The sequence below is a fragment of the Orbicella franksi genome, chromosome 4, assembly GCF_964199315.1.
Source record: "Orbicella franksi chromosome 4, jaOrbFran1.1, whole genome shotgun sequence".
In the NCBI taxonomy this organism is placed as follows: domain Eukaryota; kingdom Metazoa; phylum Cnidaria; class Anthozoa; order Scleractinia; family Merulinidae; genus Orbicella; species Orbicella franksi.
This window is the reverse complement of record NC_138148.1, coordinates 32,154,114-32,181,381: the sequence shown is the minus strand read 5'-3', so window position 1 is coordinate 32,181,381 and position 27,268 is coordinate 32,154,114. Positions and strand designations below refer to the sequence as shown.

At 40.8% G+C, this 27,268-nt stretch overlaps 2 protein-coding genes across 3 annotated transcripts; one reads left to right on the top strand and one right to left on the bottom strand.

The window, feature by feature from the left end:
* Window positions 1-9: 9 nt before the first annotated feature.
* LOC145484028 (uncharacterized) lies at window positions 10-25,941 on the bottom strand. 2 transcript variants are annotated; one of them, XM_081462629.1, is made up of 11 exons: window positions 24,073-25,941; window positions 21,668-22,761; window positions 20,967-21,075; window positions 20,461-20,584; window positions 19,899-20,136; window positions 19,396-19,479; window positions 18,341-18,467; window positions 17,778-17,896; window positions 17,052-17,240; window positions 15,786-15,899; window positions 10-886 (listed from the first exon to the last, which is right to left on the bottom strand). In XM_081462629.1, exons 1-11 carry the CDS (start codon window positions 24,287-24,289, stop codon window positions 842-844), a joined length of 2,460 nt encoding a protein of 819 aa, XP_081318755.1. In that variant the 5' UTR covers window positions 24,290-25,941; the 3' UTR covers window positions 10-841. The 2 variants fall into 2 exon arrangements, with proteins under 2 accessions (XP_081318755.1, XP_081318754.1); XM_081462628.1 differs by lacking the exon at window positions 10-886 and adding an exon at window positions 13,663-15,247.
* Window positions 4,242-13,617, top strand: LOC145484040 (serine palmitoyltransferase 2-like). Its single transcript, XM_081462644.1, has 11 exons — window positions 4,242-4,832; window positions 7,265-7,419; window positions 8,172-8,317; window positions 9,497-9,715; window positions 10,170-10,275; window positions 10,637-10,856; window positions 11,488-11,614; window positions 12,225-12,261; window positions 12,493-12,591; window positions 12,927-13,056; window positions 13,534-13,617. The coding sequence occupies exons 1-11, from the start codon at window positions 4,575-4,577 to the stop codon at window positions 13,609-13,611; spliced, it is 1,575 nt and encodes a 524-aa protein (XP_081318770.1). The 5' UTR covers window positions 4,242-4,574; the 3' UTR covers window positions 13,612-13,617.
* Window positions 25,942-27,268: the final 1,327 nt, after the last annotated feature.

The window sequence follows — 27,268 nt, the reverse complement described above, 5'->3', positions numbered from 1 at the left end:
GCATCTGTACTTTTGGGCTGGTTCTGAAGCATTTTGGTTAAGAGATGTTAAAATTATTCTTGATGTTGAGGAGACATCAATTTTGGCATACACAGTAACGGTGTGATGTAACAAAAGTTATTATTAAGTTCTGGAAGAAATCAACCAGTCGAAATTTTCGCGAAACTCAATTTCGCAATTTTGGAAGGTCAATATTTGGAGGCATTTAATTTATTGCGATTTTGGATAATTCGTTGAATATAAGTAAGCCACGATCTTTTTTCGGCATCAAATTTTCGCGATTTCGAGAACTACGCAGAAACCTCAAAATTAGACGCTGCAAAAATCGCGAGAATGAGCTTGATATATTTAATTGATAGCTTCAATTGTGATGTTGTTTAAGGCTGTAACTTCGTAAAAACACAGTAAAAGAAAGCAATAAAAACATTGGTTTGGCCTAACCAGGCAGTATTGTGAGGTTCGAAGAGCGACTAATGCAGAATTTTTACGTTCAGTATCAGCTTGAAAACTCAAAGAACAGGTCCGGGTTGTTCGAAAGGTGGATAACGCTATCCACCGAATAAATCACTATCCAGCAGATGGCGTGGTTTGTTTTTTTAACACTTATCGACAGGAGAGCGATTTATTCGGTGGATAGCGTTATCCAGCCGTCGACCAAGTGGGCCTAGAACAATAGAATACAACAGTCTTGTCAACGTGTTCGTGTACTGTGTAAGATCTTTGACTTCTCTTTTGCTGGTTCTTTTCTTTCCCGGCTGGAGGGACCGATGACGTTGCTTTACACAAGAAGATCCGCACTTCAGGTGCTGTTTAGCCTTAATGTCCAGTTTAAAACCACTTGCTACCTGGATGCACTAATCTCGCCTCGCAGATTTGATCTCATAAGCTGCGGGAAAAGAGAAAAGCAATGTTCTTACTGGAAAGTACACTATATACAATATTGGTTTTTATTGGCAAAAGCCTAAAGAAAATACACGAGCTGATTGGTTTAAAATCGTATTTCTGTATATAACTAGTTGGAAACACAGAACTAGCATGAGCTGTTGACGTGATGATGACGAGGGCAAAGAGAATTTACATTTTGATGATCAAAGTAGACAAGTTGTTTTCGTTTTTTTCGTCGCAGTATTTCGAGTTATAGAAACGCAAGTGGCCGTTTGGGAGAACGAGAAATGCTGTGGCAACACGAGCCGACGAGGGAACATGTTTTCTATTTCCTAATTATTACCTTGCGTTCAAAAGAAAAAAAAGTTACCATGCAATGATGGAACCGTCAATATTTAGGCATAGGTACAAAAAGAAAATAAAATGCCTAACAAAACTGCTCTACACAAAACACCTGAGATTGTACAGAGCGTCTGGAAATCCCCTGAACTTGCGTTTGTTTTCAGATAGCGTACTTCGAAACGGAACGTAAAGCTTACCATTTTCCTGTCTCCTTGTGTCAGTGCTTCTTCCCCCATGACGAACGAAAGTTTAGCTAACGCAGACTCCGCTGTCATGTCAATTATTGGACAACGTTGAGCAAAATATCGGCATTTGTCAGTGTCTCGTAGATCAATTGTTTGCCGAAGCCCACTTATTTCTTGACTGGCTCCGTAATTGACGTAGATTGTGGCAAACGTTCAGAGGGAAGAAAGAAATGCATGGAATGATAATAGGTTTTACTCACCTGGATTAGTTTCGGCTCGAGTATGGTTCTCGTGCGTGTTTGTTTTTAGTCTGCAAGGTGCTTAGCGCCAAAAATTGAGACCTCTGGAGGAAGTCGGAGTGGGGGCCAGCATTAGCCGGCTGCTCTCTCTACGCATTTTCACACTCGCACAATCAAATCGTCGCTGCTGATTGAAAACACACGGGTTTTAGGGGACGAGATTTGTTCAGTGAAGTCACAGCATGTGCTATATAGTGATTCAGGCTGGAAAACTACCAATAAAATTGATACGAAACCCGGGGGGGGGGGGGGTGGATTACTAGTGAGGATATTGATGACGTCATTTCCCTCTTTTTCACAGTGTTTCTGCAAACAGTCAGTCTGTATTGAATAAAAAGAAAATTACGCGATGGCTTTGAGATGTGAATTTTCAGCTTTTTCGCGTTAAAAACAATACTTAAGGTAATTCCCCTGAAATAAAACTGTCGATAGATTTTTGTTCAAATTTTGTCCACTGAATATTTATCAAATAAGAACTTTAATTGTAAAATAAAAATGGGGGGGGGGGGGGGGGGAGGTGCCCATGCTCGTTAAGGAGCAGTGAGACATTGAAAATGTCCCATTTTAGAATTATTTAATGCCTATTGCAAGAACGTATTCCAAGTTATTGTAAAATCTTTGTGAGCCCAGACTCATGAAAACACGCCTCAAACTACAGTTAATACTTGTGTCGAACACAAATAAACTTTTTAAGTTTGACTTTGACCGACAGCTGAATCCTTGTTAAAATATTGGAACCAAATTGCTTGCCACAGCTATCAAACTGCAAATAGAAAAGACTACAGTGCAGTAGTCAATAGAGCGATCATTTTATTTACTCAACATCCGCACTATCTGTGCTATTTTTCTCTATAATTGAACGCATTGTATTGATGGTTTTAATCTGTTATTACAAAGATATGTTAGAAAAGGTAATGATGCAAAGAACCCAGCAATTCTCAGCTTTTTCGTTGTTATCGAAAGAACCTAGTTAAATGCAGCGCATCCGTAGTAAAAAAATTGCGATTAAATGAAAAATTGCTTTCTCGGAAATACGTCTTTTTCTCGAGAACCACTCATTAGAATTTCACGAAATTTGGCACGAAAATACTTCAAGAAATAAGTAACTGGAGTGTTGAAAAAAAATTGATCTTTAAAAAAGGAAATTCTAGATATTCCAGTGAACCTTCAACAAGTGATAATTAAAGATCTTTCCGTAAAATTATTATCCAAATGGTGTTAACTTGTGAGTATCGTTACAAGCTTGCTGCATGCAAATTATAAAGAAAATCTAATGACTAGATTTTCTACAAATAAACTAAAACCGATTTTAAAGGCCTGTTTATATTTATTCATGTTGCCGTTTTTGGTGACCGAGGGATCAAGGGTTTTAGAGAAAATGGTGAATGAAACACTGGTATCAAAAACTGTGTTCAGCCACCTTAACGCACTCGCTGCGCTCGTTCGTAAAATATTGTTTGTGCTACTCGAAAGTAAAATTCATATCTTCGCGCCGCCGTGCTGAATATCCTATACATGTAACCTGGTGATGTGTTGACCAAAACATTTTCACCACCAGAGGTTAATGTAGAAAGTGATGCGAAGCCACTGTTACGGAAGGCTAAGACAAAACAAAGCCTTAATGATGAAAGCAATGAGCCACCCATTTCGCAAACTTGCATATTTCTCTAAATCTCACATCTAAGGAAAAATTGATTTCGAATGAGAACCGCACGCCTCTCGAATATGAAGCTACAATCAGAGACAAAAGTATTGAGACATTTTTGCAAATCAAACGTTTTTGAACCGAGATCCGTACTATCTTTGATAAAAGAAACACCTTTTCGTCAATAGCCACTCCCGCCCCCGCCCTCAGCCCCGATGTTGAAACAGGTTACAAGATGGTTACAACTTAATTTGGAAAGGGGGGAGTGGGGCGAAATATGACGAGTGTAGGTAGGACAAATTACAAAAATTACAAAAAGTTTGTTTTCAGACAGTGTCTCAACAGATGCTTTTGTCCCTGTTTGTAGCAATGATGTCGCTCTGTAACTATAACAGGGTTAAATTCGTTCGTGCTCGCCTCGCCTGAGCCGCAGAACGGTTGCGTGCTTGACAAGGCACCCACTGAACAGAGTCTCGCAACATTCTTGCGCAATGTATTAGCATACCTCCAAAGAAAAACAGAAACGTTGTTTAGTTTCGAGAAATAAATCCGATTTGCATGACGCTTTGCACAAGCTTTGAGAGTCAAAATTTGCGCCTAAAATCGAACAAAACATTTGCCTGAATAATATCGAGCACCAGACATAATTTAACTGTATTTACTAGTAAATTTGCACTTCTTCAAAACATTCACCTCGCTATATCTAAAATATTCTGACAGCTCAGATAAACATAACAATTCTTCAACAGGTGCTAACTTGTAAAACAAAACATGCTGACAATGAGCTCTGATGCTGAATGGAGAGTAGTGAATGAAGTTCTTGACACTTGTCACTTTTGTGTGGTTGACTAAGGGCCGGGCAGGCTCTCCCTCCCAACCGGGGGGGGGGGGGGAAGGAAACTTGCTTACAAAAATGAAACTGAGCAAAATCTAAAATGGCCACCGTTTTAGTTATGCAGTACCTTTAGGTGGGATGTTGAGCAAAAAGAGATTGCCAGTCACGGTTAATTTGCTGTTTAAAAGTGAAAATGAATCTGAGTCACGCTCGCAAATGGCGATTCTAGACCTTTCAAGGGTTCTTTTCCAAATTCCTGACAAGCATCCCCACATTTGTATTGCGGAGTCTCTCTCTCTCTCTCTCCCCCCCCCCCCCCCCCCTCTTTCTACGGGTTGTATTCGTCACGCACGAGTTTGTAGATTTCTTTTCGCCAAGCAAATATGGTGTTCGGCTCGTACGCGACGAGAAGAAGCCAGTATTCCAGGAAGAATGGCTTCCACAAGGGATCGAACGGGTTCACGAGCCAAGAGAGAAACTACGCTGTTGAAATGCTGGATGAATTTGAGGAGATACCTCTTTATTGCATCGTGATGACCTACATGTCTCTCTTCTTTCTGATAATTTTCGGCTATATGCGCGAATTCATGCGTCAATATGGCTTAGAAAAATCCAAGGCAGTCAGAGAAACAGGCAACGAGGTAGGAAAATAACTTCCACAGTAGGTTGCACTAAGACTCAAAATAAAAGAGGCTGGCGCTGTCAATTTAAGAGCTTCATAGCCAAAACAGTGAGTCAAATCGTCTTTACACAGCTTCACAAAATGACGCCACCCTCGATTGCGTAAAGAATAGCTGAAACTCTAAACTCATCCGGGTTTGTTTTTTGGTACAGGAAACAAAGAGAAGAAAAATGCGTAAATGCTTTCTTTGGTGGCGTGATCTTCGTAATCAGCTGATCTTTGTTAGAATTGCAAGTGTTTATGCGAGCCTTGTGCATAATTAATGCAGAATACATTTTAGAATTTTAGAATTTAATTTTAGAATTGCCATTTAGAATTTCAGCTGAACGCTCAGACTTGCTTGATCAACTGTATTTACAATTTTCATGTCTGGTAACTTTTAAGCGGATCGTCACAATTTCCTTGTTTTTCCATCCTTTTACTTCGTATTACGGATTTCTTCAGCTAATTTGTATTTAGATAGCGCTCAAAATGGGTCAACATGGAGCCAGAAACTTCTTTTGTCGCTCCAACCTCGTTCCCAGGGTCTTTTCCACGGAAACGACCCTAGGAACGAGGTTGTGGTCGCTCGAGGCAATTTTTCCTGCCTACAGGTGATCATGCAGTTTGTTGGGACAAAAGTTGCAAGAACAATTTTCTATTGAAAACGCCGGCTTTCCGTTTGTGTGGACGAAAAACATTTTGAAAACGATGCTTTTCGAAAACGATGACGTTACGATAACCATAATATTCCCTGCCCGAGTTTTCCTCAAACACAAATCCAAAATGACCGTGATTAATTGTTGCATTTTTAAATTCCTTCGGCGTAGAGTGGACGGAAAACATTTGATGCGTTTTCAGAGTGAAACTTCCGTTGTCAAATTACTCCGGCTTAGTCTGGACGGGGCCTTTACTGCGATTATCAGTTGAGTAAGGCGGGGCGAAAGTTTGGTCACCAAGTTTTAACGTAAAAATCGCGTTGTTGTCACGAGCAACTGGCTCCGTATCCGTTGGCAACTTGTCAGCCTTTGACGTCAATTGGCAGCAAAGCGCGCGAAATTGTAGGCGACGCGACAGGCGACCAACGGCTGTTGATATTGCTACCAACGGAAACGAGGTAAGTTGCCCGTGACAACACCATAATTTTGAGGCCAAAACTTCGTAACCAAACTTCCCTCGTGCCTTACTCAACTGATAATCGTAGTAAAATCGTTTCGAGACATGTTCCTTTCTGAGGGTGTGTATAAAATACATAAAGCAATACCTGTTTTTCAACATGTCTGGCAACGAAACTGAGTGGCAAGTTTGACGAAACACTACTTATCTAGTGTTACAATTCCTTTATGAGCAAATAATGAAGCGAAAAAAATCCTTTCTCCAACTGCGGATCTAGGGGAGGGGCCCGGGGGACCTGTTCCCCCCCCCCCTTATTTTGGGTGTAAAAAGAAGAAATCACAGAAGGTAGAAAAGCCGGCAGGGCAAGCAAAACAAAACCGCCCGTCCCCCTCCCACCGTTAGCTCAAGGTCTGGATCCGCCGGAATATAATGGCAGACTTGACTTGTAATATCTTCTTGTTCGTTTAATTTTGAATTCCCGTCGCAGTCATCAGTAGAGAACTGGACTGACCACAAATAATATCATCTGGGGTATGCAGTTCATTTTCCTGCACACAGTGTATCTTCTGATTGACGCGGAGTTTGCTCTTTCCTTAAAATTAACTGATGTTTAACGAGCACACGATAAGCTACGGCAAAACTAAACGGATAAATTGATGTCAGTTTTATATGCCGAGAAATGTGAATGACAATACTCTATTCAAGTACTACGATTATCAGTTGAGTAAGACACGAGGGAAGTTTGGTTATGAAGTTTCTGGCCTTAAAGTTATGGTGTTGTCACGGGCAACTTACCTCGTTTCCGTTGGTAACATCAACAGCCGTCGGTCGCCTGTCGCGTCGCGTACAATTTCGCGCGCTTTGCTGCCAATGACGTCAAAGGTCGACAAGTTGCCAATGGATACGGAGCCAGTTGCTCGTGACAACAACACGATTTTTACGTTAAAATTGGTGACCAAACTTTCGTCCCGCCTTACTCAACTGATAATCGTAGTATCTGAGTTTGAACTTTTCCGAAAGAGGTTTCAAACTTGAAATTTGTCGCCTGAAGAAAACAATAATCTCATTTTTCCTTTCTTGAGTTTCCCCCTACTTTCGACGATTTTACCCCTCCGTTCGCTTCAGTTTTAGACGCACTTATCTAAAATACGACGATAAACACAAGTGTACCGTCAATATACTATAAGGAGGTATCTAAAACAAGTTTTAGTTAAGGCAATTCAACTTTTTCTGATCGTGAAATACCTGGAGCAACACTTTTTGCTCAAACCTGAGGGATTTACTTTGACATTTCAGGGCTTCGTACCACTCTACTCTGACTTTGAGAGTTTCTACAAGAGGAATATTTACAATCGTATTAGAGACTGTGTCAACAGACCCATCTGTAGCGTACCTGGTGGACAGATCGATCTAGTGGACAGGCAGTCTCATAACTGGAACTGGACTTTCAGGTATGTGAGGTTCCCCTTAGCCTGCATGGCTTGGCGGTTTAAGAAATTTGAGCGCGCTAACAAAGCGGCAAAGCCGCGAAAATGAGCGGCGAAGGCTTCGCCGCTTCGTGCAGGTGCTCGCGCTTTTTAGACCGCTAAGCTAGGCAGGCTAGTTTCTCCTTGAATGTAAGGTTTGGAGCTTGAGAAGTAAATATAAGGAAACGCCTTCGCCATGGCTGATTCAAACTCTATGGGACTGTGGGGCAATGGAAGGCCATTTTTCAAGCTTATCTTCTTCAATTATAAACCATCCTTGTTTCCTACCTTAGGAAATTATTCGTTTTGAGGTTTTCGTCATTTTGAACGTAATTTTGTACATCAGTGATAAGAGGACTTACATGAAATGGTAGCCTTCAAATCCTTCGAATGACGTCAGGCTTTGAGATGTTGTGAGGCGTTAGGGGGAGGGAGGCTTTAATTTATCCCTTTGCCGAGTCCATGACTCATTCATTTGGCTGTCACCGCTCCACAGTAAAATAGAAAGTGATCGTAGTCGCCATGGCAAAGTTTGCTATTTACCAGTTGTCATTTATCCAATTTCTTGCAAACTTGATAAAGTTGTTTGCACTTTAGGAACTCATTTATTTCCAGCGCTTTTTTAATCCTTCAATGCGTTCCCAAGAGCCTTTCCTTTTTCTTATTGGCTATAAATTACTGACATCCTTTCTGTTCTAACTTCTTTTGAGTATACTACAGATCAAATATTTTTGCAGATATCCAGGAACGACAACAAAGGTCGTGAATCTTGCTTCGTACAACTACCTTGGGTTCGCTGAGAATTCTGGACCATGTACGGAATCCGCTGAACAGGCGGTCCGTGAGTACGGCATCGCGGGGTGCAGCTCAAGACACGAATATGGTGAGTGAACGATTCAAGCGGATAGTGGAGGTGCTATTTGTAAGGGATGTTGTCTGATTTTTCAACAAATTTTTTGAAATGAATAATTTTCTGAGACTCATTCTAACACGGTTAATTGATCATCAGGGCTTGGTTGTTCAAAGCACGTCAAAGTTAAAATAGGCTCAGGGTAAATTTTGATTTCACTGTTGTATTACTAACGTTTCACTGGCGTTTTCGATCTATAGTTTTGTTGGTCAGTTTAGCCTAAGGCTAGTTCAAACTCCTCTGACAAGAATCTACAAATTGAAAAAGACCTTTATTAAAACCTCGAGTAACTTTTAATCTTCAACCAGCTTTAAGGGGAGCAAGAGAAAAAGTAACAACGAGACTTAATTTGAAGTTACGCATTCTGTTAAACTGTTTGTAGCTGGGCCATGGTCGTTTGAGAAGAGACCTTGTTGGATTAAAATCGGGGAGTCTGACAACTTGTCTGAGAATTGGATGTCATTGATTTTGCATAATGTTTCGGGGCAAGACACTTAACTCTAACTACACCCTGTTCTTGGAACGATTGAAATGGAGGATCTCGATGACGGTGCTGGAATCTCAGATATCAGTTAAAGTTTTCTGCTATTTCTCAGCTAACAATTAAAAAATTCTGCTCATTTCTCGATCTGCTGTCTGTGAATTTTTTTCAGGTCTTCCAAATACCCTGATTCTCCGTTCCCTTTGGAATACCAATTATACAGTCATAGGCGTACGGGCACCTTCGGACTGGGGGTGGGGGTGGGTCAGTGGCCTTCTTGCCAGAAAAAATTACGCAATGCTCGAATGTGTGAGTGTTGAAATCGGGATGCAAACGCACTCAATTTCATGAACAAAAACGTTCACAATTCTCACATCTAATGAAACTGGTATGTTTCCAAACATAGTTACATTGAGAGCTTGCATACTCAATGACCTCCATTAACAGGTTCAATTTTTGTTAATTTTTGCCCGAAAAATTACATAATTTCCGTAGGTGGGTGGAGGGGAGGGGGGTGGGGGCTGCAGTCCCTCTCCCCGCCTCCCACCTCGTACGCTTGTATATAGCTCAGGAAAAAAAGCTATTGACATCACCGGCCCAGTCCACAACTAAATGGAAACAGATCCGATACCTCTATCGTATTGATAACATTTCTACTTTCCTCGTTCCAGGTAGCCTTGCTATTCACGACGAACTAGAAGCCCTTGTCGCTAGGTTTGTTGGTAAACCTGCTGCCATGGTGTTTGGTATGGGATTCGCCACCAACTCTGCAAATATCCCCACCCTGGTGGGCAAGGGAGACTTGATAATTAGCGACGAACTCAACCACACATCACTCGTGTTAGGAGCAAGATTATCAGGAGCAAAGATCAAAGTATTCAACCACAATGGTTAGGTTGGCAGCGCAAGCGCGAGGGGTTAGGGAAGTACGGGATGGGGGTTGTCCGTGTTATTGTTTTTCCTAATCCTTATTCAAGGAGACTTAACTGTGACCGGCACCGGCCCATATTAAAACAGGGGCTGTAGAGATCCGAGCACTGCTGCTTCCAAAAACCTAACAAACAAACAAGTAAAACAAGTGGGCGGGACTCTAGAGTCTTGTGAGACCGGGAGCTGGGAATAACAGAAACGAGAAATGAGATACTTGACTGAGTATGCCAGACTATGTTGACGTTCTGGAAGTCAAACGATCGAAATTTATCTTCGACTGTCATCAAAAGTTGAGCTCGACAAAAGCGCATAAGGGCGCGCGTTATCTCTCGACGTTCCTTCCTTTTAGCGTACACTCTTCTAAGTTGCCCACACAACACATCTGTATCATAAATATGTATCGTAACATTCTAGATATGAAGAGTTTGGAGAACATGCTACGAGAATCCGTTGTACAGGGACAGCCAAGGACACACAGAGCCTGGAAGAAGATTCTCATCATTGTTGAAGGTGTTTATAGGTGAGTAAGTGACGCTGCGCGGGCGAGCTCCTCCCGAGATAACGAAAAAGCCCTGTGACGCGACGAATTTTCCGATGTAACAAACCTTCAGGCCTACAAACTTCTCGATATATAGTGATCTTTAGACCGAACAAATCTCTCCGTCTAAGGAATCTTCTTACAGATCATACACCGGGGCTTCAATTAAGTCATTTGTAAGGACACTGCATGGCTACCACGACTTGGACATACCACGAATGAACGCTAAAATAACAGATACCGACCAAATAATTTACTGAAACGTTGTCCGAGTGAAAATAGGCGTGATTTGGGTTAAATTAAAACGATTTCAAGCTCTACAACTAAGTACGTTCTTTTTCAGTATGGAGGGCTCTTTAGCGAAGCTCCCAGAGATTGTGGCCCTTAAAAAGAAGTACAAAGCATACATATACCTAGATGAGGCCCACAGTATTGGTGCCATGGGCCCCAATGGAAGGGGCGTTACAGATTACTTTGGTGTGAACCCCGCAGATATTGATATCATGATGGGGACATTTACCAAGAGTTTTGGTGCCGCAGGGGGATATATCGCTGCTTCAGAGGTTAAAACGAGCCTTCTAATGATTAAAAAAAGTAATTTACGAAATAAGAGAAAAAAAGAACAATTCATATTTAGAAAGTACTAAGTAATAAATAGCTGTCAGTAGTGTCAGATGAATCGTCATACACTAGGCTTTCACCCTCAGACTTGAATGATAGAAGCACTGTGTTCAATAAACAGTACCACATGGATGTACTGGCCAGTAGCTTTCAACTCAATGGTTATACTGTAGGGTTTCATCCACAGACTTAAAAGTTGTACAGCATAATAAACAGTACCACATGGATGTACTGGCCAGTAGCTTTCAAACGAATGGTTACACGCTACGGTTTCATCCACAGAAGTTGTACAGTTGTACAGCATACTATAAACAGTAGCACATGAAAGTACTGCTCAATAGCTCTCATTTGAATGGTCATGCACACTCTAGGATTTGATGTACAGACTTAAAAGTTAGTAGCTCCTTGTATAGCATAATAAACAGTACTAAAAACGGGATGATTGGATAATACAGTTCAACAGGCTGGCTTAGCTATCATGGTATCTGAGCAATTTAATAAAACAATTTTCCACTCGCGCTTGTTGAATATGAGATGATCAGCATGCAACGGTCAGTGTTTTCATTTTTGCAGGAAATAATAAACCATATCCGCGGTACTTCGCACAGTGCCGCGTACGCCTCCTTCATGTCACCCCCAGTGGTCATGCAAATATTGTCATCCATGAAAATAATTATGGGCGAGGACGGCACAAACAAAGGTTGGTCAAATTCACACTCCACGCATTCTTCGGAGCCTACATTTCGCTTTTCTTTTCGCCTCCTTTTTCTCCTGAAGACTTCATTCTTACTGGTAAGCAACACTTGTGAAAAGGTTACAGTAACACGCACGCCCAGTAAGTCTGTACTTTCACAACATTCTCGTATCAATGGCCGCGATCCTTGTAGTTAAATTCAAGGTGCAAAATCCGCGATCAACGGACTTCCGACGCAGACTCGGAGAATATTCCGCTCAAATCTGATTGGCTGGTGAATAAGAATGAGCACTCTGAGCTAACTCAAAAACTGGCGTTCAGATTCTTGGTGCTGGCCAGAAGGATCGCGGCCTCCGGGGACGAGAATGCAGTGCTGCTCGCATTACGAGAGCAGGTCGATTAGCACCAAGAATAAGGGTATTAATATGATGTTTACATTATGCAATCTTCATAGTATTTTCATTTATTATTTTGTTATGCTGTTGGTACTTTCTTTCACCGTATTTGTTATTGGGGTAGAAAATATTCCACTGGAATCCGGTGAGGTTTTTTTTTTTGAAGCTACAGCAAGGGCTTAGGGATCGCGTCTGAAGTTGTCTTTTTAATTTTTTTTTAGGAAAGCAGAGGCTATGCACTTTAGCACAGAATTGCAAGTAAGTGGAAGTATAAAATTCTAATGATTTAATTTAGTTCAGAGTTCGTATGTACTGGCTTAAAGAATTTTAAAAACTATTGCACGTTGCCTCGGGCGAGTTTGCATCAAACCTGAACGTGAGGTGCGGTCATGTGGGAAAAGATCTGTTTCCTTCTCAGAAAACTTTGCAACAGTGATCCTAACTACGGTACAACTTTTGAGGTACCGCGCTGTTTTCTGTACATTACAGGTACTTCAGACAAAGGCTTAAAACGATGGGATTTATTGTGTACGGTCATGATGCTTCGGCAGTGGTACCTATCCTTCTCTGCATGCCAGCAAAAACTGTGTAAGTCAGTTTTATTTCCAAAGATGTATGCAAATATAGTTGTGACTCTACAGAGATAAGATTAAAGCGCGCGAAAATTCAAAAACCGAGTAACAACTAATCAAAGACGCTACATGGATTTCCATGACGTCATCAGTATGGAGTTTTTCGGGTCCAGACTCTGACGTCTTTCAAGCTAAGGAGGAATGTAGCGCATCCTATGGCTCAGGCCACTAATATCCAGGTAGTAGTACTTGAAGTAACTAATAAAAGCTTGGAGTTCATGTGTTTATCAGTTGAGGAATTCTCTACATAACCGAGCTTGATCACTCAAAGTGTTCAATATTTTGTTGCAGAGCCTTTTCTCGTGAAATGCTGAAAAGAAACGTAGCTGTAGCCATCGCGGGGTTTCCGGCCACTTCACTGATCGGGGCAAGAGCAAGAATTTGTCTTTCAGCTTCACACACCAGGGAAATGCTGGATAAGGTGAGATGAATCACAAGAACTCTGGATTGCACTGTCGCAATGCTTTAGGGAAACTAACTTGGGCTACCACCAATCAGCTCACAACATGATCGTGTTGACCAGTCAGGTGTCAGACTTAAGTCGAGGTTGCAGTTACACGAAATTTCCCGCCTTTTCATGCTTTTGCGGCCAATCAGGCTATCTTAAGAGAAATTTCAGACCTGTAGTATTGCTGTTCGATTCTGTACCACCCCGCTCACTTTATATACATGATGGAAGATGGCGGGGAGCGCGAGAGAGACACGCGCTTATTTCCACACCACGCGCGTCTCCAGGGCCCCTTTAGATATCAGCCTCGTTGTTGAATGGGCCACCCTGGCTAATAAAGTTTACCTTTACCCTTTACCCTTCCTCCCACACACGCACCCCGCCAACTGGCGACTATCTATTGCATCTGCTGCGCAAAGCATTGACTTTGGTGTTGTAATCATTCAACAGGCTCTGGAAGCAATCGACGAAGTGGGTGACCTTCTTAAAGTCAAGTATTCACGAAGAAAGATGGACGCAAGGGAATGACGGCAAAGACAGCTCTCTAAAGAACGAACTATCCGCAATCTGAAAAGATTGCATGTTTTTCCAGATAAAAAAAACAACAACAACAACAACAACACAATATTACTGTGGTTTTAGGTTCTCACACGAAATGGCTTGGTGTAACGAACCGTACAGCATCACCAAAGAAGCAAGATGTGAGATATTCATTTGAACTTACCTAACATTTCGCAGCATTAGGCAAGAGAGGATAAAGGGTACGTGAGTCCCTCATACAGGCCTTATTGCCAAGGTAATACCTTTCAAGTTATTTTTAGACATGGTACCCGGCTCTTCCGTGGATAGTGTGTTACCACGCGCGTTGCGTGGATGTTTTACTTTCGGAGACTATAAAAATGCATGTGAGGCCGCTTAAGCTGTGCACGTGACCAGAATCCGCGTTACAAGATTAGCTGTTTCTAGACCCTCCTGAGATTTCCGAAACCGGACAAGGTCTAAACATAACTTGAGAAGGATTACCTTGCGAAAAAAGCGTATAGGAGGGTTAACTCTGTCACTCTTCATGATCTCTTGCGTTAGGCTAGCAATTGCAGTGATTACTCTTGAGGATACCTTGTTAGGGAAAGTATGACGGCTTTTAATAATGCAAAGCAGTAACTTTAAGTAGTTAAGGACATAATCTACCGGACCCCAAGGTGTAAAGGTATGTACAATAAGTCAATAAGGGCCTTAAGGGGCGTTAAGGGAGAAAGTCTAAAAAGATAGTGTTTGTAATTTCAAGTTGAAGTAAATACTTTAAAAATTTCTATACTTTTTGGCTGGTTCTGAAGCATTTTGGTTAAGAGATGTTAATTTTATTCTTGATGTTGCTGGTGACATCAGTTTTGGCATATACAGTAAAGGTGTGATGTAAAAAAAGTTATTATTAAGTTTCGGAAGAAATCAACCAGTCGAAATTTTCGCGGCAACTCAGTTTCGCAATTTTAGAAGGTCAATATTTGGCGGTCATTAATTTATTGCGAATTTGGCGAATTTGTTCAATTTAAGTAAGCCATGATCTTTTTTCGGCATCAAATTTTTGCGATTTCAAGAAATACGGGGAAATTTCAAAATTTGAGGCTACGAAAATTTCGAGTAAGAATGAACTTGATATTTTTAATTTGATTGATAGCTTCGATTGTGATGTTGTTTAAGGCTGTAACTTCGTAAAAACACAGTAAAATAAAAAATTTAAAATGGTTTGGCCGAACCAGGCAGTATTGTCATGTTCTAAGAGCAGTGGATTGAGAATTTTTAAGTAAGTACGTAAGAAAGGTGGATAACGCTATCCACCGGATAAATCACTATCCAACGGAATAGCGACGTTTGTTTTGCTAACACTTACCCACTGGATAGCGATTTATCTGGTGGATAGCGTTATCCAGCCTTTGAACAACCGGGCCTAGAACAATAGAATACAACAGTCTTGTCAACGTGTTCGTGTACTGTATAAGATCTTTGACGTCTCTTTTGCGTGTTCTTTTCTGTCTCGGCTGGAGAGACCGATGACGTTGCTCAACACAAGGAGATCACTTTATGTGCTGTTTTGCTTTAATATCCAGTTTCAAACCACTTGCTACCTGGATGCACTAATCTCGCCTCGCAGATTTGATCTTATAAGCTGCGAGAAAAGAGAAAAGCAATGTTCTTACTGGAAAGTACACTATATACAATATTGGTTTCTATGGGTAAAAGCCCAAAGAAAATACACGAGTAGATTGGTTTAAAATCGTATTTCTATATAACTAGCTGGAAACACCGAACTAGCACGAGCTGTTGACGTAATGATGACGTGGGCAAAGAGAATTTACATTTTGATGATCAAAACAAACAAGTTGTTTTCCTTTTTTTCGTCGCAGTATTTCGAGTTACAGAAACACGAGCGGAAGTTTGGGAGAACGAGAAATACTGTGGGGACACGAGCCGACGAGGAAACATGTTCAGTTTCTATTTCTTAATTATCAACTTGCGTTCAAAAAGGAAAAAAGTTACCATATAATGATGGAACCGTCAATATTTTGCATTTAGGAAAAATAAAATGAAACATCTAACAAAACTGTGCTACACAAAACACCTGAGACTGTATAGAGCGTCCAGAAATCCACAGAACTTACGTTTGTTTTCAGATAGCATGCTTCGAAACGTGAGGTAAAGCTTACCATTTTCCTGTCTTCTCGTGTTAGTTCTTCTTTCCCCATCACGAACGAAAGTTTAGCTAGCGCAGACTCCACTGTCATGTCTTTCCCTGGAACAACTCCTAACTTAACAAGGCCCTGGATAGATAACGAAACAGAAATGTGATCTCAGAGAATCTCAGAGAAGTAGACAGGTACAGCTGGGCTACAAAGCAGTATACACGAAAAGTAGTCATAGTCATAGTAATTTTTCTTGGACAATTCTGTCCAAGGGGGAAAGGTGCAATGACGTTTACCCTATGTAGAACATCAACCCGTGAAACAAGGCCAGACCACAACACCGGAAGCTACGTGCCCTACTCTTTGCGATAAGCCTGAGTGTGTGGGTTCTTGAACGTCCCCTGCTAACCATGTAACACTGAAGATGCAGGAGACGGGGCCTACGGTTTATAGTCCTTATCCGAGAAGACTTGAACGTCTAACCATTTGCAGATGTAATTGCAAAGGTAGTACATTCTCCTCAGTCATTTTAAGACCCTGAGTGTTGGTCCGGTCTGGGGTTCGAACCCTCGACCTCCCGCACAGCAGACTGGCGCTCTACCAACTGAGCTAACCAGGCGGCGGTTTAGTATACACGAAGGTAACGAACTAAGGGTGATGTTTACTGGTCTCTTAGCTATAAACATAACAATAAGACAGTGATTGCAACCATCACGTTAAGAACAGAACAATTGCTCGCTATTTTCCTTGTGAAATTTGACGTCCCGTGAGAACGCTGGTCAGGAAATGAGGAAAAGAGGGGAGGGGTTCGTATATTTGAGGAGACTTGTAACCGGAAAAAATTATTTTGTTTGTCCATAACTTATAATAACTTATGGTGAGCCCATAAGCGAGTGAGAGAGGGGAGAGGGACAGAGGGAAAGAGGAAGGGTCTTGTAACGAAATGGTAAAAGCAACATTCCAAGAAATGGTTCACTGAAACTTCTTTACAAATCAATTATGAATTGAAATTTACATGATTATTAACTAAGGGAAAAACATCCACCACACGCTATTTAACTGTCAGTACAGTGACTGAAAGAGAAATCAAAAACGTCTGGAAGTAGTGAGTTTAAACACGTCGTTTAACACAGCAGCTGATTATTTACTTAAGGACGTCCTGTGTCAGAGCATTTTGTGCTATTCTTCTCTAAAAAATTCTGCCCGCTAAATACTTAGAAGAGGAATTTAGAAAGATCGTAAGGTTGCCTTCGGTCGCATAAGCCTTCCACTCAATAATATACCACCCACCTGTTCCACGTACTCCGTAGAGACATCATGTGGCCCTCCACGGCAAGGGCAGCACGTGACAATGACCACGCCCCTCTGTACCGGGCCTTTGATCGCTTCCAACAGGTCTGTTCTTGAATCAGGTATATTACCGCTGCCATACGTTACCAAGACAACACCCTCTATTGGAGACTCTAAACATCCTTTTATCTTTAAGTAAAAAGAAAAGCCGAGATCAGAGATGGTTGAAAACGATGTTTACAAGTGAATTCTCCGGCCATGAGAACTTTCGTTGTCTAAGTGCTCAGAGGATCGGAAAAGCCTCATTGAGTAACGATTCAAATGAAATCGTTTTTATGTTTTTATGTTGTACAAGGTGGTTCAAGATGGTGTGTGAATGAAACCCTAGTGTGTAACCACTCTATTGAAAGCTACTGAGCATTACTTCCTTGTGGTACTGTTTATTATGCCGTACAAAACGGTTCTATCTTTTAAGTCTGTGGATGAAAATCTAGTGTCTAACAACTCTAATGAAAGCTACTGCACAGTTTTTTTTTTAATGCTAAGCTATTCCACAGTACTTTTACACCGTACTGTTTATCATGCTGTACAAGAAGTTTGTGTCTGTTGCCGAGTTATTATTAAGTGTGTGCATGACCACTGAGATAATACAGCTCAGGAGTACTTCCCTGTGATGCTCTTTGCTCCATAGTATTTTACGTATAATCGAAATTCAGTGGCACATACCATTTCTATTGGAATGCCAGGAAACACAGGAAGCAAGGCAATCTTTTGGCTCATCTTAGTGTGGAGTGCAAAACTCCCAGTTTCCTTTCGTGAGTGATCAACAGTATGATTCCATTGAACTAATAAAGAACAAGTTAATTTTTCAGCAAATGGGAGGCGTCATTTAAAGTAGACCTGTGGAGCAAGTTGTGGGAGACGCGGTGGCCTCATGGTTAGTTTGCTCATCTCTGGATCAAGCGGTCCAGGTTTGAGCCCTGGCCAGGGACATTGTGTTGTGTTCTTGGGCAAGAACCTTTACTCTCACATTACCTCTCTCTGCCCAGGTTTATAAATGGGTGCCGGCAAATTTAATGTTGGGGGTAACCCTGCGATGGACTAGCATCCCATCCAGGAAGGAGAAGCAATACTCTAGTCATTTCATGCTACAGAAACCAGGATAAGCTTCAGCCTGATAGCTCCTGATGGGCCACTTGGCCCATATACAGACTTTACCTGTGGAAAAAGTTACATGCACAACTGGGAATGATAAGCAGAGGATTAATCAGTTTTTCTTTTTCACTTACTATCTCCATGGCTGCTCAGTCTTGCCAATGGGGGAATGCTTGGTGAATCAAACACATTGTAGTTCTTTGCATCAACTTTGGTGGATCTGTTTCCTCTGAAAAGCTTGCCATCAAAGAAAATGGTCACCTGCAGACACCAAAGCAGTAATAAACAATTAATGCAAAATGGACCCTAAGCAGACCACAATGCCTGGGTTTCATTAACTTTTTCAGCAGGAAGGCAGCTGTCTTTTGAGAAATTTTTTTTTCTAGATTGTCAAACCAGGCAGGCAAAATCATCCTCACAGTCGATCAATTTGCCCAGTGCCCAGCCCTCAATACAAAAAACCCTGCAAAATTTGGTTATATGAATTTTACTTATATAAGCCACTTAGAATAGGCTTGGCCATATTTAGGGGAATCTTAAAATAAGAGCACAATTGAGTTTGTTTGTCGGGTTTAAAGAGGGCTATGGGATTGTGACCATATAAATAATCTGGCGCTTGTTACGTGGGGCCCAGCTTGATGAGAAAAAGAACCTGTTAGACAGTGCTACTTAAGGTGATTAAAGGTTAATTGAATCCGCCCTCTGAAAGAACAGCCATGAGAGTGAACTATTAACATCATTTATTTCAGAAGTGCAATATATAGATATCTTTATTACATTGCTTGCAAAAAAATTTTGGGTGATTTTAATTACAGACAAAACGTGCACGAAAATGAAACCATCCACAATCTGTAAGCGTCGGAAATTTGAAGCGTCCAAAATATTTACAGTACAGCATAAAACTTTGAAGTAGCACCAAAGCTCATAGTTTCCTATATACTGGACTTCATGGAGCAAACTCTAGTTGAGACACCACTTGACATAAGCAATGCATGTGTTATTTTCTTGTTGATTAATGCTCGTAAAACCTTGAGGGTGCAGTAAAACTGTTATCTTTTGTTGTGGTTCCAGTCTAATTTGTGTTTTGTAGGCATAAATTTACTTTAACTTTGTTTCAGCACTGTTCAATATATTGTTGTCCAAAATTTTAATGTCCAAAATTTTTTGCAAGTAATGTACTGGTTTCTACCTCAGGGATGGCATACTGTCCAGCAAACAGTAATGCCCCTGCCAGGTTGTCTCTTGCATCAGTTACTGCATCATAAATTGGAGTCTGCAATGTGATGGAACAGGCAGCTTCATTTTCATATTTTTATGGGAAGGTACATTACAAGTATACTTGCTATGTGCTACATACTGTCAATACTGTTGAATGGAAGGATAGTCCTGTGGAACCACGTTCCAGCTCCATTTTTTTTTCCACGGTTATATGTCATGCACACAAGATCAAGCAGTATGTGCATATTAATTAACTGAGTCATTACCCCGCATATCTCTAAGCTAGTTTTCTGGTAAGGGATCGGTCAACCTTAATCCAAAATAACCTAAGTGACTTAGGGCTGCCATCCCTGCAGTCAAATTTTTTCATATGCAACATTATACCCTGTCCAGAACTTTGTGAGGGCTCAGTTTAAAGGAATTGTCTCAAATTGTGAACTTCTTGCTACTTCTAATGTATTTCCATGCGCTTACCTGTGCTCCTGTGAGGACAACAGGTTTGCCAAGGTTCTCGAACATGAAAGAAACAGCAGATGCAGTAAAGGCCATAGTGTCCGTCCCATGCAGGATGACAAAGCCATCATAGTCATTATAGTTATTGGCAATCTCTGTTCCCACGTCAATCCAGTCTTCAATACTAGTGTCTTTAGACTCCCTGATGGTACCAGCCTCTTTGATATCATACAATATCCTACTGCCCAGCTTAGTGACACTAAAATTATGAATCAGAGAATCTGTTGTTACTAAACAATCCTGGACAAAATGGATCTTGAGAAAATATAACTCAACTTTAACTTCTTAACTTTATACTTTATACTACTATACATGTAGCCAACATGCATGTCACTGTTATTTAGAAAAGTAACCTCACAAAAATATGCATGCTGATTGCAATTGAAGATATCAATTTCATTTTCTCATGTTTAAAAAAATTTTTTTACCACATGATGAAAAATTCAGTGAAACGTCATGCAATATCCTCTTCTGATCTCCTAACTTATTGCTCATGATAAGCACACTACTGTAAATCACTTACGGCATAGCTAGTCTCTGTGTGGTATCCACTTCACTCGCATGTGTCATACTGCAAGTTGGATCATGAAGCATTTGAAGCTTTTTCAGTTCATCAATAAATAAATCTAAGTGAAGGGCACAAGGCTCTGAGAAAAAGAGAATGTCAATTAACACAATATTAATATTTAAGAAGCTTCTCAGGCCTTTGGACGATCAAAAATTTAAATTCAAAAATTAGAGCTGAAATTCTTCAACTCAGTAAAATTCATCAAGCTTACCACAAGGGTGTTTGGACACCATATCTGACTTTAATTAGCATTTATTTTTAGATTTTAGATTTGACTGAGAAGATATATTAAACTCCCAAGGGAGTGTTTTACCACTTTTCCAACCACCCTCAAGTTCGTCAAAAATACTCTGCTGTACATTACTTTTTCAACTCTCTTCTTGGTGTTTGGAAATGTGGTATTTGAACATGGTATCTTATGTTAGACACTGCTATCAAGGAAAGGAAACCAGGAATCTTACCATTGTCATTGAGTTTCTTCATTCCTATTGTTCCACCAGTGTACAGTACAAGTACCAATGACGATTTTCCTTTGTCAGCCATAGCAGTCCCAGCAGTAACAGAGTGTATCTATTTCATCATAATGTGATAAAACAACAAATATACCCAAAAGGCTTGTTGGTTCCAAAATCTTCCCACTTTGAAAAACAGGGAAACAACAATTTGACATACTCTATTGTCTATAAAGACTGAAGCAAACTCATTGTTTGCTCTGCATAGCAAAGAATTATGATTGGTTCAGGGAAACCCCGCCACTGTCATTGTCACTGTCCTGAATAGAAAATCACAGCAAAAGCAAAATTGAACTCCAAAATTTACTTAACAAATAGATTCCATGTTTCCATGCATCTGTTCAGTGATACATCACAGATGATGTCAAAATGTGGTAAGAGCAAAAAAGCGGCATAAGTAGCCATTAGGCAAGTGTTACTGGTGTCACCATTACTGAACAGACCCACAACAATGTGGAATCTCTTGGTTTTATATACTAAAGAGACAAAAAATGTTAATGGCATTCATTATTTTATGTTTGTCCTCCAACAGATCATAAGTAAGAACTAATCAAAATGCGAGGATAATTTGACTTATTATTGAAAATGCCAGAAAGAGTCAACTGAAGTCAGTTTTTGTCATCAGAGCACCTCTATAAGCTGAAAAATACCTGAAGGTTGCCTTGCGTATTGCAGGAGTTGGAAAAGCCACTTGCATTTGTGCTCGACATTGACACATTGGAAGCTATTGGCCTCAAGCTTTGGATGAGTGGAGTGGTTGGAACAGATGATATTTGTGTGCTCTTTCCTCTGTGACTCTGTAGTGCATTTGAGATGGTGCCAGAAACAATTTCCAGCTGCAATCCGGATGGCTGTGCAATGTAGTGAGCTTTACTTTGGTCACAACTGTTTCCTGAAACAAACATGATGTGGCAGTCTGGAACATTCCTGTTGGGAAGCAATGTTATGCCCGTCATCCTTACAGAATGGTTGGTGTATATCTGAGAGAGCTTTGCTCCAGCAGATATATTTTTCATCATTTCGCCCAACTTGTTAATACCAAGTGGTCTGTTTGCATACCAAACAGCATCATCATTTGTCACGTTTTGTTTTGGCTGTTGGAAAAATGCTGTGCATGATGGATTTAATTTTGATACATAAAATTTCACACTGGCAAAGGCATCATCATCTGCACCAGTACTATAAAGCCTTGTTTCTCGTTCAGCCAAAGGCTTGCTGTTTTCACCACTGGGGTGAAATTTTGTGGCTTCTCCCTTGGTTATGACCACAAACTCATGGCCATTGGCATCCTTTGTAAACTTGAAGCTTTCACGGCGAAGATCTCGCTGGCTCTCTCTTCCACACCTGCACCAGTGAAGAGAAACGTAAAACCATGTCCTTCTCAGCAGTCCAGCTGGAGTTGTTGTACTAAGGAAAGGGCTGGTGCGAATTTTTTCAAGGTCAGATGCTACAATAACTGGTTTGTGTTGAACACTTTCTTTACCAGCACGGCGGTTGATTCTCAACTTGGCATCGAGAATCTTGTTGCTGTTTTGAAACAAATGGTTTTTTGATAATTTCAGAGTTATACCGTTGTTGTTTAGGTATCGTTCAATTGAACTGCGAAAACCAAGAAGAGCTGAACGACTGTACTCGTCACCTTTTATTGTCCTTGCTTCAACATAAAATCTTGCCAGGTTTTGGTCTAATTCCACTGTATTCATTTCAAGAAGTGGTGTTGAGACTTTTCTTTCCTGGCACCAATCTGTGTAAAAAATTAGTTTCAGACTGAGAAAAATTGATGGTTGGTTGAAGGAAAAAGTCAATATAAACACATCGCTTAATTCATCACATCCCAGGTTGAAAGTATTCTAGCAAGAATGCCATTTTTCCATTGGAAACGGCACATTATTTAAACCCCTAGGTGAATTTGTTAATATTGTTGTACTTGATAAGTTAAATTTAATGAAACCTAGGTTAGTTGTGCAAACAGGAACTTCAAGGTCAAGGTGTAGCCACCCCAAGGTCCAACCCCTTACCTTTTTGTATACTACTTTGTTAGATAGGTACCCCTTTCCTACATATTTTATAAAAAAAGGTACCCCTTTCTCACATCTATCACGTATAATATAATTTACCTAAAGACGTTGTGGAGGGAGAAACTCTGAACATTTTAAAGAACAGGCTCAGATGCCATTTTAACTAATGTTTTAGGAAATTTTGGAACTTTTTATTGTGAATTTATTCAGATGTAAATTTGCGTTTTTTATTATTTTAGGAGACAAACTCAAAAGGGATAACCTCTTTTGTCTTCTTTTCACCTTTCATTTCATTTCAATTGAATTTGAATTTGAATAACCAGTTATGTTATGTTATATTATCTACTTAAGAGCACTGTATCCCTTTTCTAAACCCTTGGAATGACGTCAGTAGACAATAATACGGGAGAACATCAAGCATTACCAGAAGAGTTGTTAACCAACGGACAAGAATAATTTTTTAAGTTCCTGTTTACATTATACATAAATGACAGATCCCTACCCTTTCATATACCTTAACTCGTAAAACGCCTACCCTTTTTACCCCAAGGGGTTGATGGGAGGCAGGGGGAGGGGGGGGGGGGGGGTTGTAGAATGACCCGTATACATTTTACTCTCTCGACCTAGAAACCAGTTTATTGTTCTGATCTGTCAATAATGTGAGCAGTACTCAGAACATACACTTGAATTTCACTTGTGGAGCAATTGGCTAGATTGTAGAATACCGGGCCACTCATTTGCATCTCACTGAATTTGAATGGTTTCTTTTGTTTCTGTATGCTTCACTCTTAGAAGCGTAGAGGGATATGTTAATAAGTGGCCCGGTATTGTAAAATCGCTCCAAGCAATTTACTAACCTTTTTAACGCTCCTTTATTTGACTTAAGCTTATTTCTAACTAGAACGATCTGACTTTTTTTATGGAACGATATGACTTGGAACGATCTCACCGGATACCTGTACCTTTTGGTAAATTAACCACATGATCGTTTTGCTCAATGACTTTGTTAAATTCGAAGCGAAGCAAAAGTTTTTTACCTTGAAATAATTTCACCACCCATTTCGTGTTTCGTTTAGTCCCGCTCGACTGAGACTGTTCGAGGATACTTTCCAAGTCCTTTTCTACAAAGAAACGTGCTTTTCTTTCTTCTCCCTGCCTCTCGCTGCTGTTCTCAACCTCCACAAGACTTTCTCCTACATCCTCGTTCGCCAAATCAGGTGAAATATCACCTATATTTTCCAAACTTTCCGCCATTTCACAAAGAGCACACAATTCAGTTGTCTGTTTGTCTGTTTGTCTATCTCCTGCCTCCTGCTTACATGAAAGAAGTTGTCATGTCATACGAAACCGCTACCCACATGTCCTCCAAAAAAGAAAAACTGACTAGTACCTAGGCCTCTTCGCGCTGTGCAAAAATTTTTCATGGGTCAGTTCACATTGTTAGATTCTGACCTCGAGATTTCCATTGCCATTCGAAAAAGGTCCGTTTTAAAATGTTTTCCGTCCACACGAAAACTCAAAGCCCCCGTTTTCAAATTCCTCCGGTTTCAAGAGCGTTTTCGAAAAGCTTCGTTTTCGTGACGGATTACCCTGGACTGTCGGGCCTAACCGTAGAAATAAAACTGTATGCCTTTTTAAATTCCTCCGGCGTAGTGTGGACGGAGTCTGGAGCAAACCACGACGTCAATGAGCACCACCAAATAATAGGTTTAATGAGCAAAACAAGGCTGTACAAGTGTGTTCAGTAAACCTTTGTACATTTCATAGCCTTCTGCAAAACAACAACGCAAAATGACCGCGAACGCGAACGATGAGTTGAACTGCTAATTTTTCGTATTTCCATTTAGAATTGAACGCTGTCATTACATATTTAGCCTGAACGAGGTCTTAGAGCCATTGGCATCCTGGACATATTCAATTTTACAAGGCGTTGTCCTCGGCGTCGCCGTCGTCATTGTTAAGATCCCTACATTTGCATCTCGGATGCTGGAAGGTCGATACACTTGTTTAAAGACCGGGGTCTGTCATTTAAAGTGGCTGCTTTGTGCTTTGCTCATGTTTTATCCCAAGACCAGTCGAACGCAGATGAGAATATCGTGCAAAAACCGTAAAAAGTCACATAAATTGTTGCTCTTTGCCAAGGTTCTTTTTAATTCAGTGATTAAGTTGTCGAACGTTTCGGTAGGAAGTTGCTGCTGAAACAATCTCGTTTACGTTACTTCGCCGATACAATACCTTTTCATCTTCCCCATTACTACACGGCAATCGTTCGCATCTCCTTCTTCAGTATAGCTTAAGGCTTTGAACACTTTAAGGCAATAACGTCCTTGAACATGACGAGTTGATACTTGGGGCTTTCCCGCTCCAAACCAAGTAATTATTACAGTATTTCTCTTTCCATAGCTTCCAGTACTCGGGGATCTCGCCACTTAATTGACCTCAAATCTAAATGTTGCGGAAACAATGATGTCTGGTGGAATAACATTGAAAATTGTGATGTTTTAGGCGGCGAGGCACCGGAAGTTGTTTTCGCTCGTAGGCATTCATAGACGATGAAGTACCCTTTCGTTGCAACATGCAAAATTAGATGGCAGAGAGGACCTTGAACGAACTTGATCAATCAAGGCTTAATCTGGCTACTGTAACTCAAGATACACGAGGTGAACGCTTATTTTAATGTATAACTGTATGTGTAGCATAAATTGCAAAGCCGTTACAGAACATAAGCGTGCATATAAAGAATGTTTGGCAAATTAGCATATTATAACCTTAACAGTTAAGGTATGTCTGCCATTTTGAACAATCAAATCCAGCCGGTGTCAGAAACTCGTTTGTCCAGTTTGGCTATGACGTCAGTGCTTTCTCATTGGCTCTCAGCCAAGCCTTTTGTTCTTTCGCTTTATAAGTGCGACACCATCCGGATGAAAAACAATACCTCCTGGATTTATTATAAAGTATTCTTCCTCAACCATCCCCCTAACTATCTCCCCTCACAGCCCTGCGTACCTATACCTACACAGCCTACATCTCATTTATCCCCCACATATACCATTTCCCTCTATTAACTATGCATATACCTACACAGCTTTCATCTTATAAATTCTCAACTTATACCTACACAGCCCACATCTCATGAATCTCTGACATTTACCTTCACAGTTTGCATTTCATTAAATCGTTTCTAGAGTCATAACTCATTATATTCAGTGGTTATCGACTCATGTAGAACCAAGTGATCTTAAGATATCTTAGAACAAGTGAATTCACTATGGCTATTGAAATTATCCGTTCATTTGTAGCCTGGGAACAGGCTCCCAGTTGGGTTAATGAGTTTAGTGCGAACTAGCCAAGTGTGGTCTAGGACGAGCAGGGAGAGCCGAGAGGGGAGGGGGAGCGCAATTCGCGCAAATCTTTTTTCCGCGCATAACTGTTCGCTTCGCTAGCGGGATTTTGTTTTTTACTTCCCTGCCAGATTTATTTCCGCCCGCGCTGGGAGCCTGTTCGCAGGCTACTTCACTTGTTGTGTGTTCAGCCGTTCGAACGGATACCGTAAGGAACGTTTTCTCGTGAGAGGTCACATTTTTGCCTGTGAAATTTTGTGTTTGAATCAGCAAAGTTCTTCTTTTAACGACGCGTTTAGGGTCGAGAAAGTAAAATTGGCGATCTACGCGTGATTGGTGAAAAAATTCTCCGTGACGCTTGATCGTGATGCGGGATTGGTACCCCACCTTTGCCACCCTCCGGTAAGACAAGCCTTGTCTTACCGGTCTCCGGCCAAAAGTAATTTCGTAAAAAAGACGCTTCAGACGGGCGAGGAAGGCGAAAAACCACCACAGATGAGTCGATTAACGTTTCATTTAACTTTATTGGGATACTCAGACCGAGATGTAACTCAGACATGTAATTTTCAGAGCTTTATTCATAACCCTCATAGATTCTGTTCCTTTCATATAAACAATTATTAACCACGAACACACAGAGTGGTCTGCCTGTGATCTCCACGTTTGGAATGCTTTGAAACGGGAGCCTTTCTTGTTTGATAAATGAGACTTCACAGCAAAGGAAATTGTGAAAAGAGAACCCCCAATGGTTTTCTTTCCAGTCCTATGTTAAAACGTGTTTCACAACTGAAAAGAAGAAACGATGTGATTGCATTCGTGTGTCAATTTTCATCTCTTCGCGACTTCGTATTTGCTTCCGTTTTCCGGCAGTGAGGAAACTAAATATCTTTCA

Bases quoted from the DNA above. Each gene is read 5' to 3' on its own strand.
- LOC145484028 (XM_081462629.1), bottom strand. From the start codon at position 24,289: ATGGCGGAAAGTTTGGAAAATATAGGTGATATTTCACCTGATTTGGCG. The intron at 21,076-21,667 runs GTATTTTTCAGC...ATGATGAAATAG, and splicing joins ATACGCAAGGCAACCTTCAG to ATACACTCTGTTACTGCTGG. The intron at 15,900-17,051 runs GTGGGTGGTATA...TTATCTATCCAG, and splicing joins CTACGGAGTACGTGGAACAG to GGCCTTGTTAAGTTAGGAGT.
- LOC145484040 (XM_081462644.1), top strand. From the start codon at position 4,575: ATGGTGTTCGGCTCGTACGCGACGAGAAGAAGCCAGTATTCCAGGAAG. The intron at 9,716-10,169 runs GTTAGGTTGGCA...GTAACATTCTAG, and splicing joins CAAAGTATTCAACCACAATG to ATATGAAGAGTTTGGAGAAC. The intron at 11,615-12,224 runs GTTGGTCAAATT...ATTTTTTTTTAG, and splicing joins CGAGGACGGCACAAACAAAG to GAAAGCAGAGGCTATGCACT.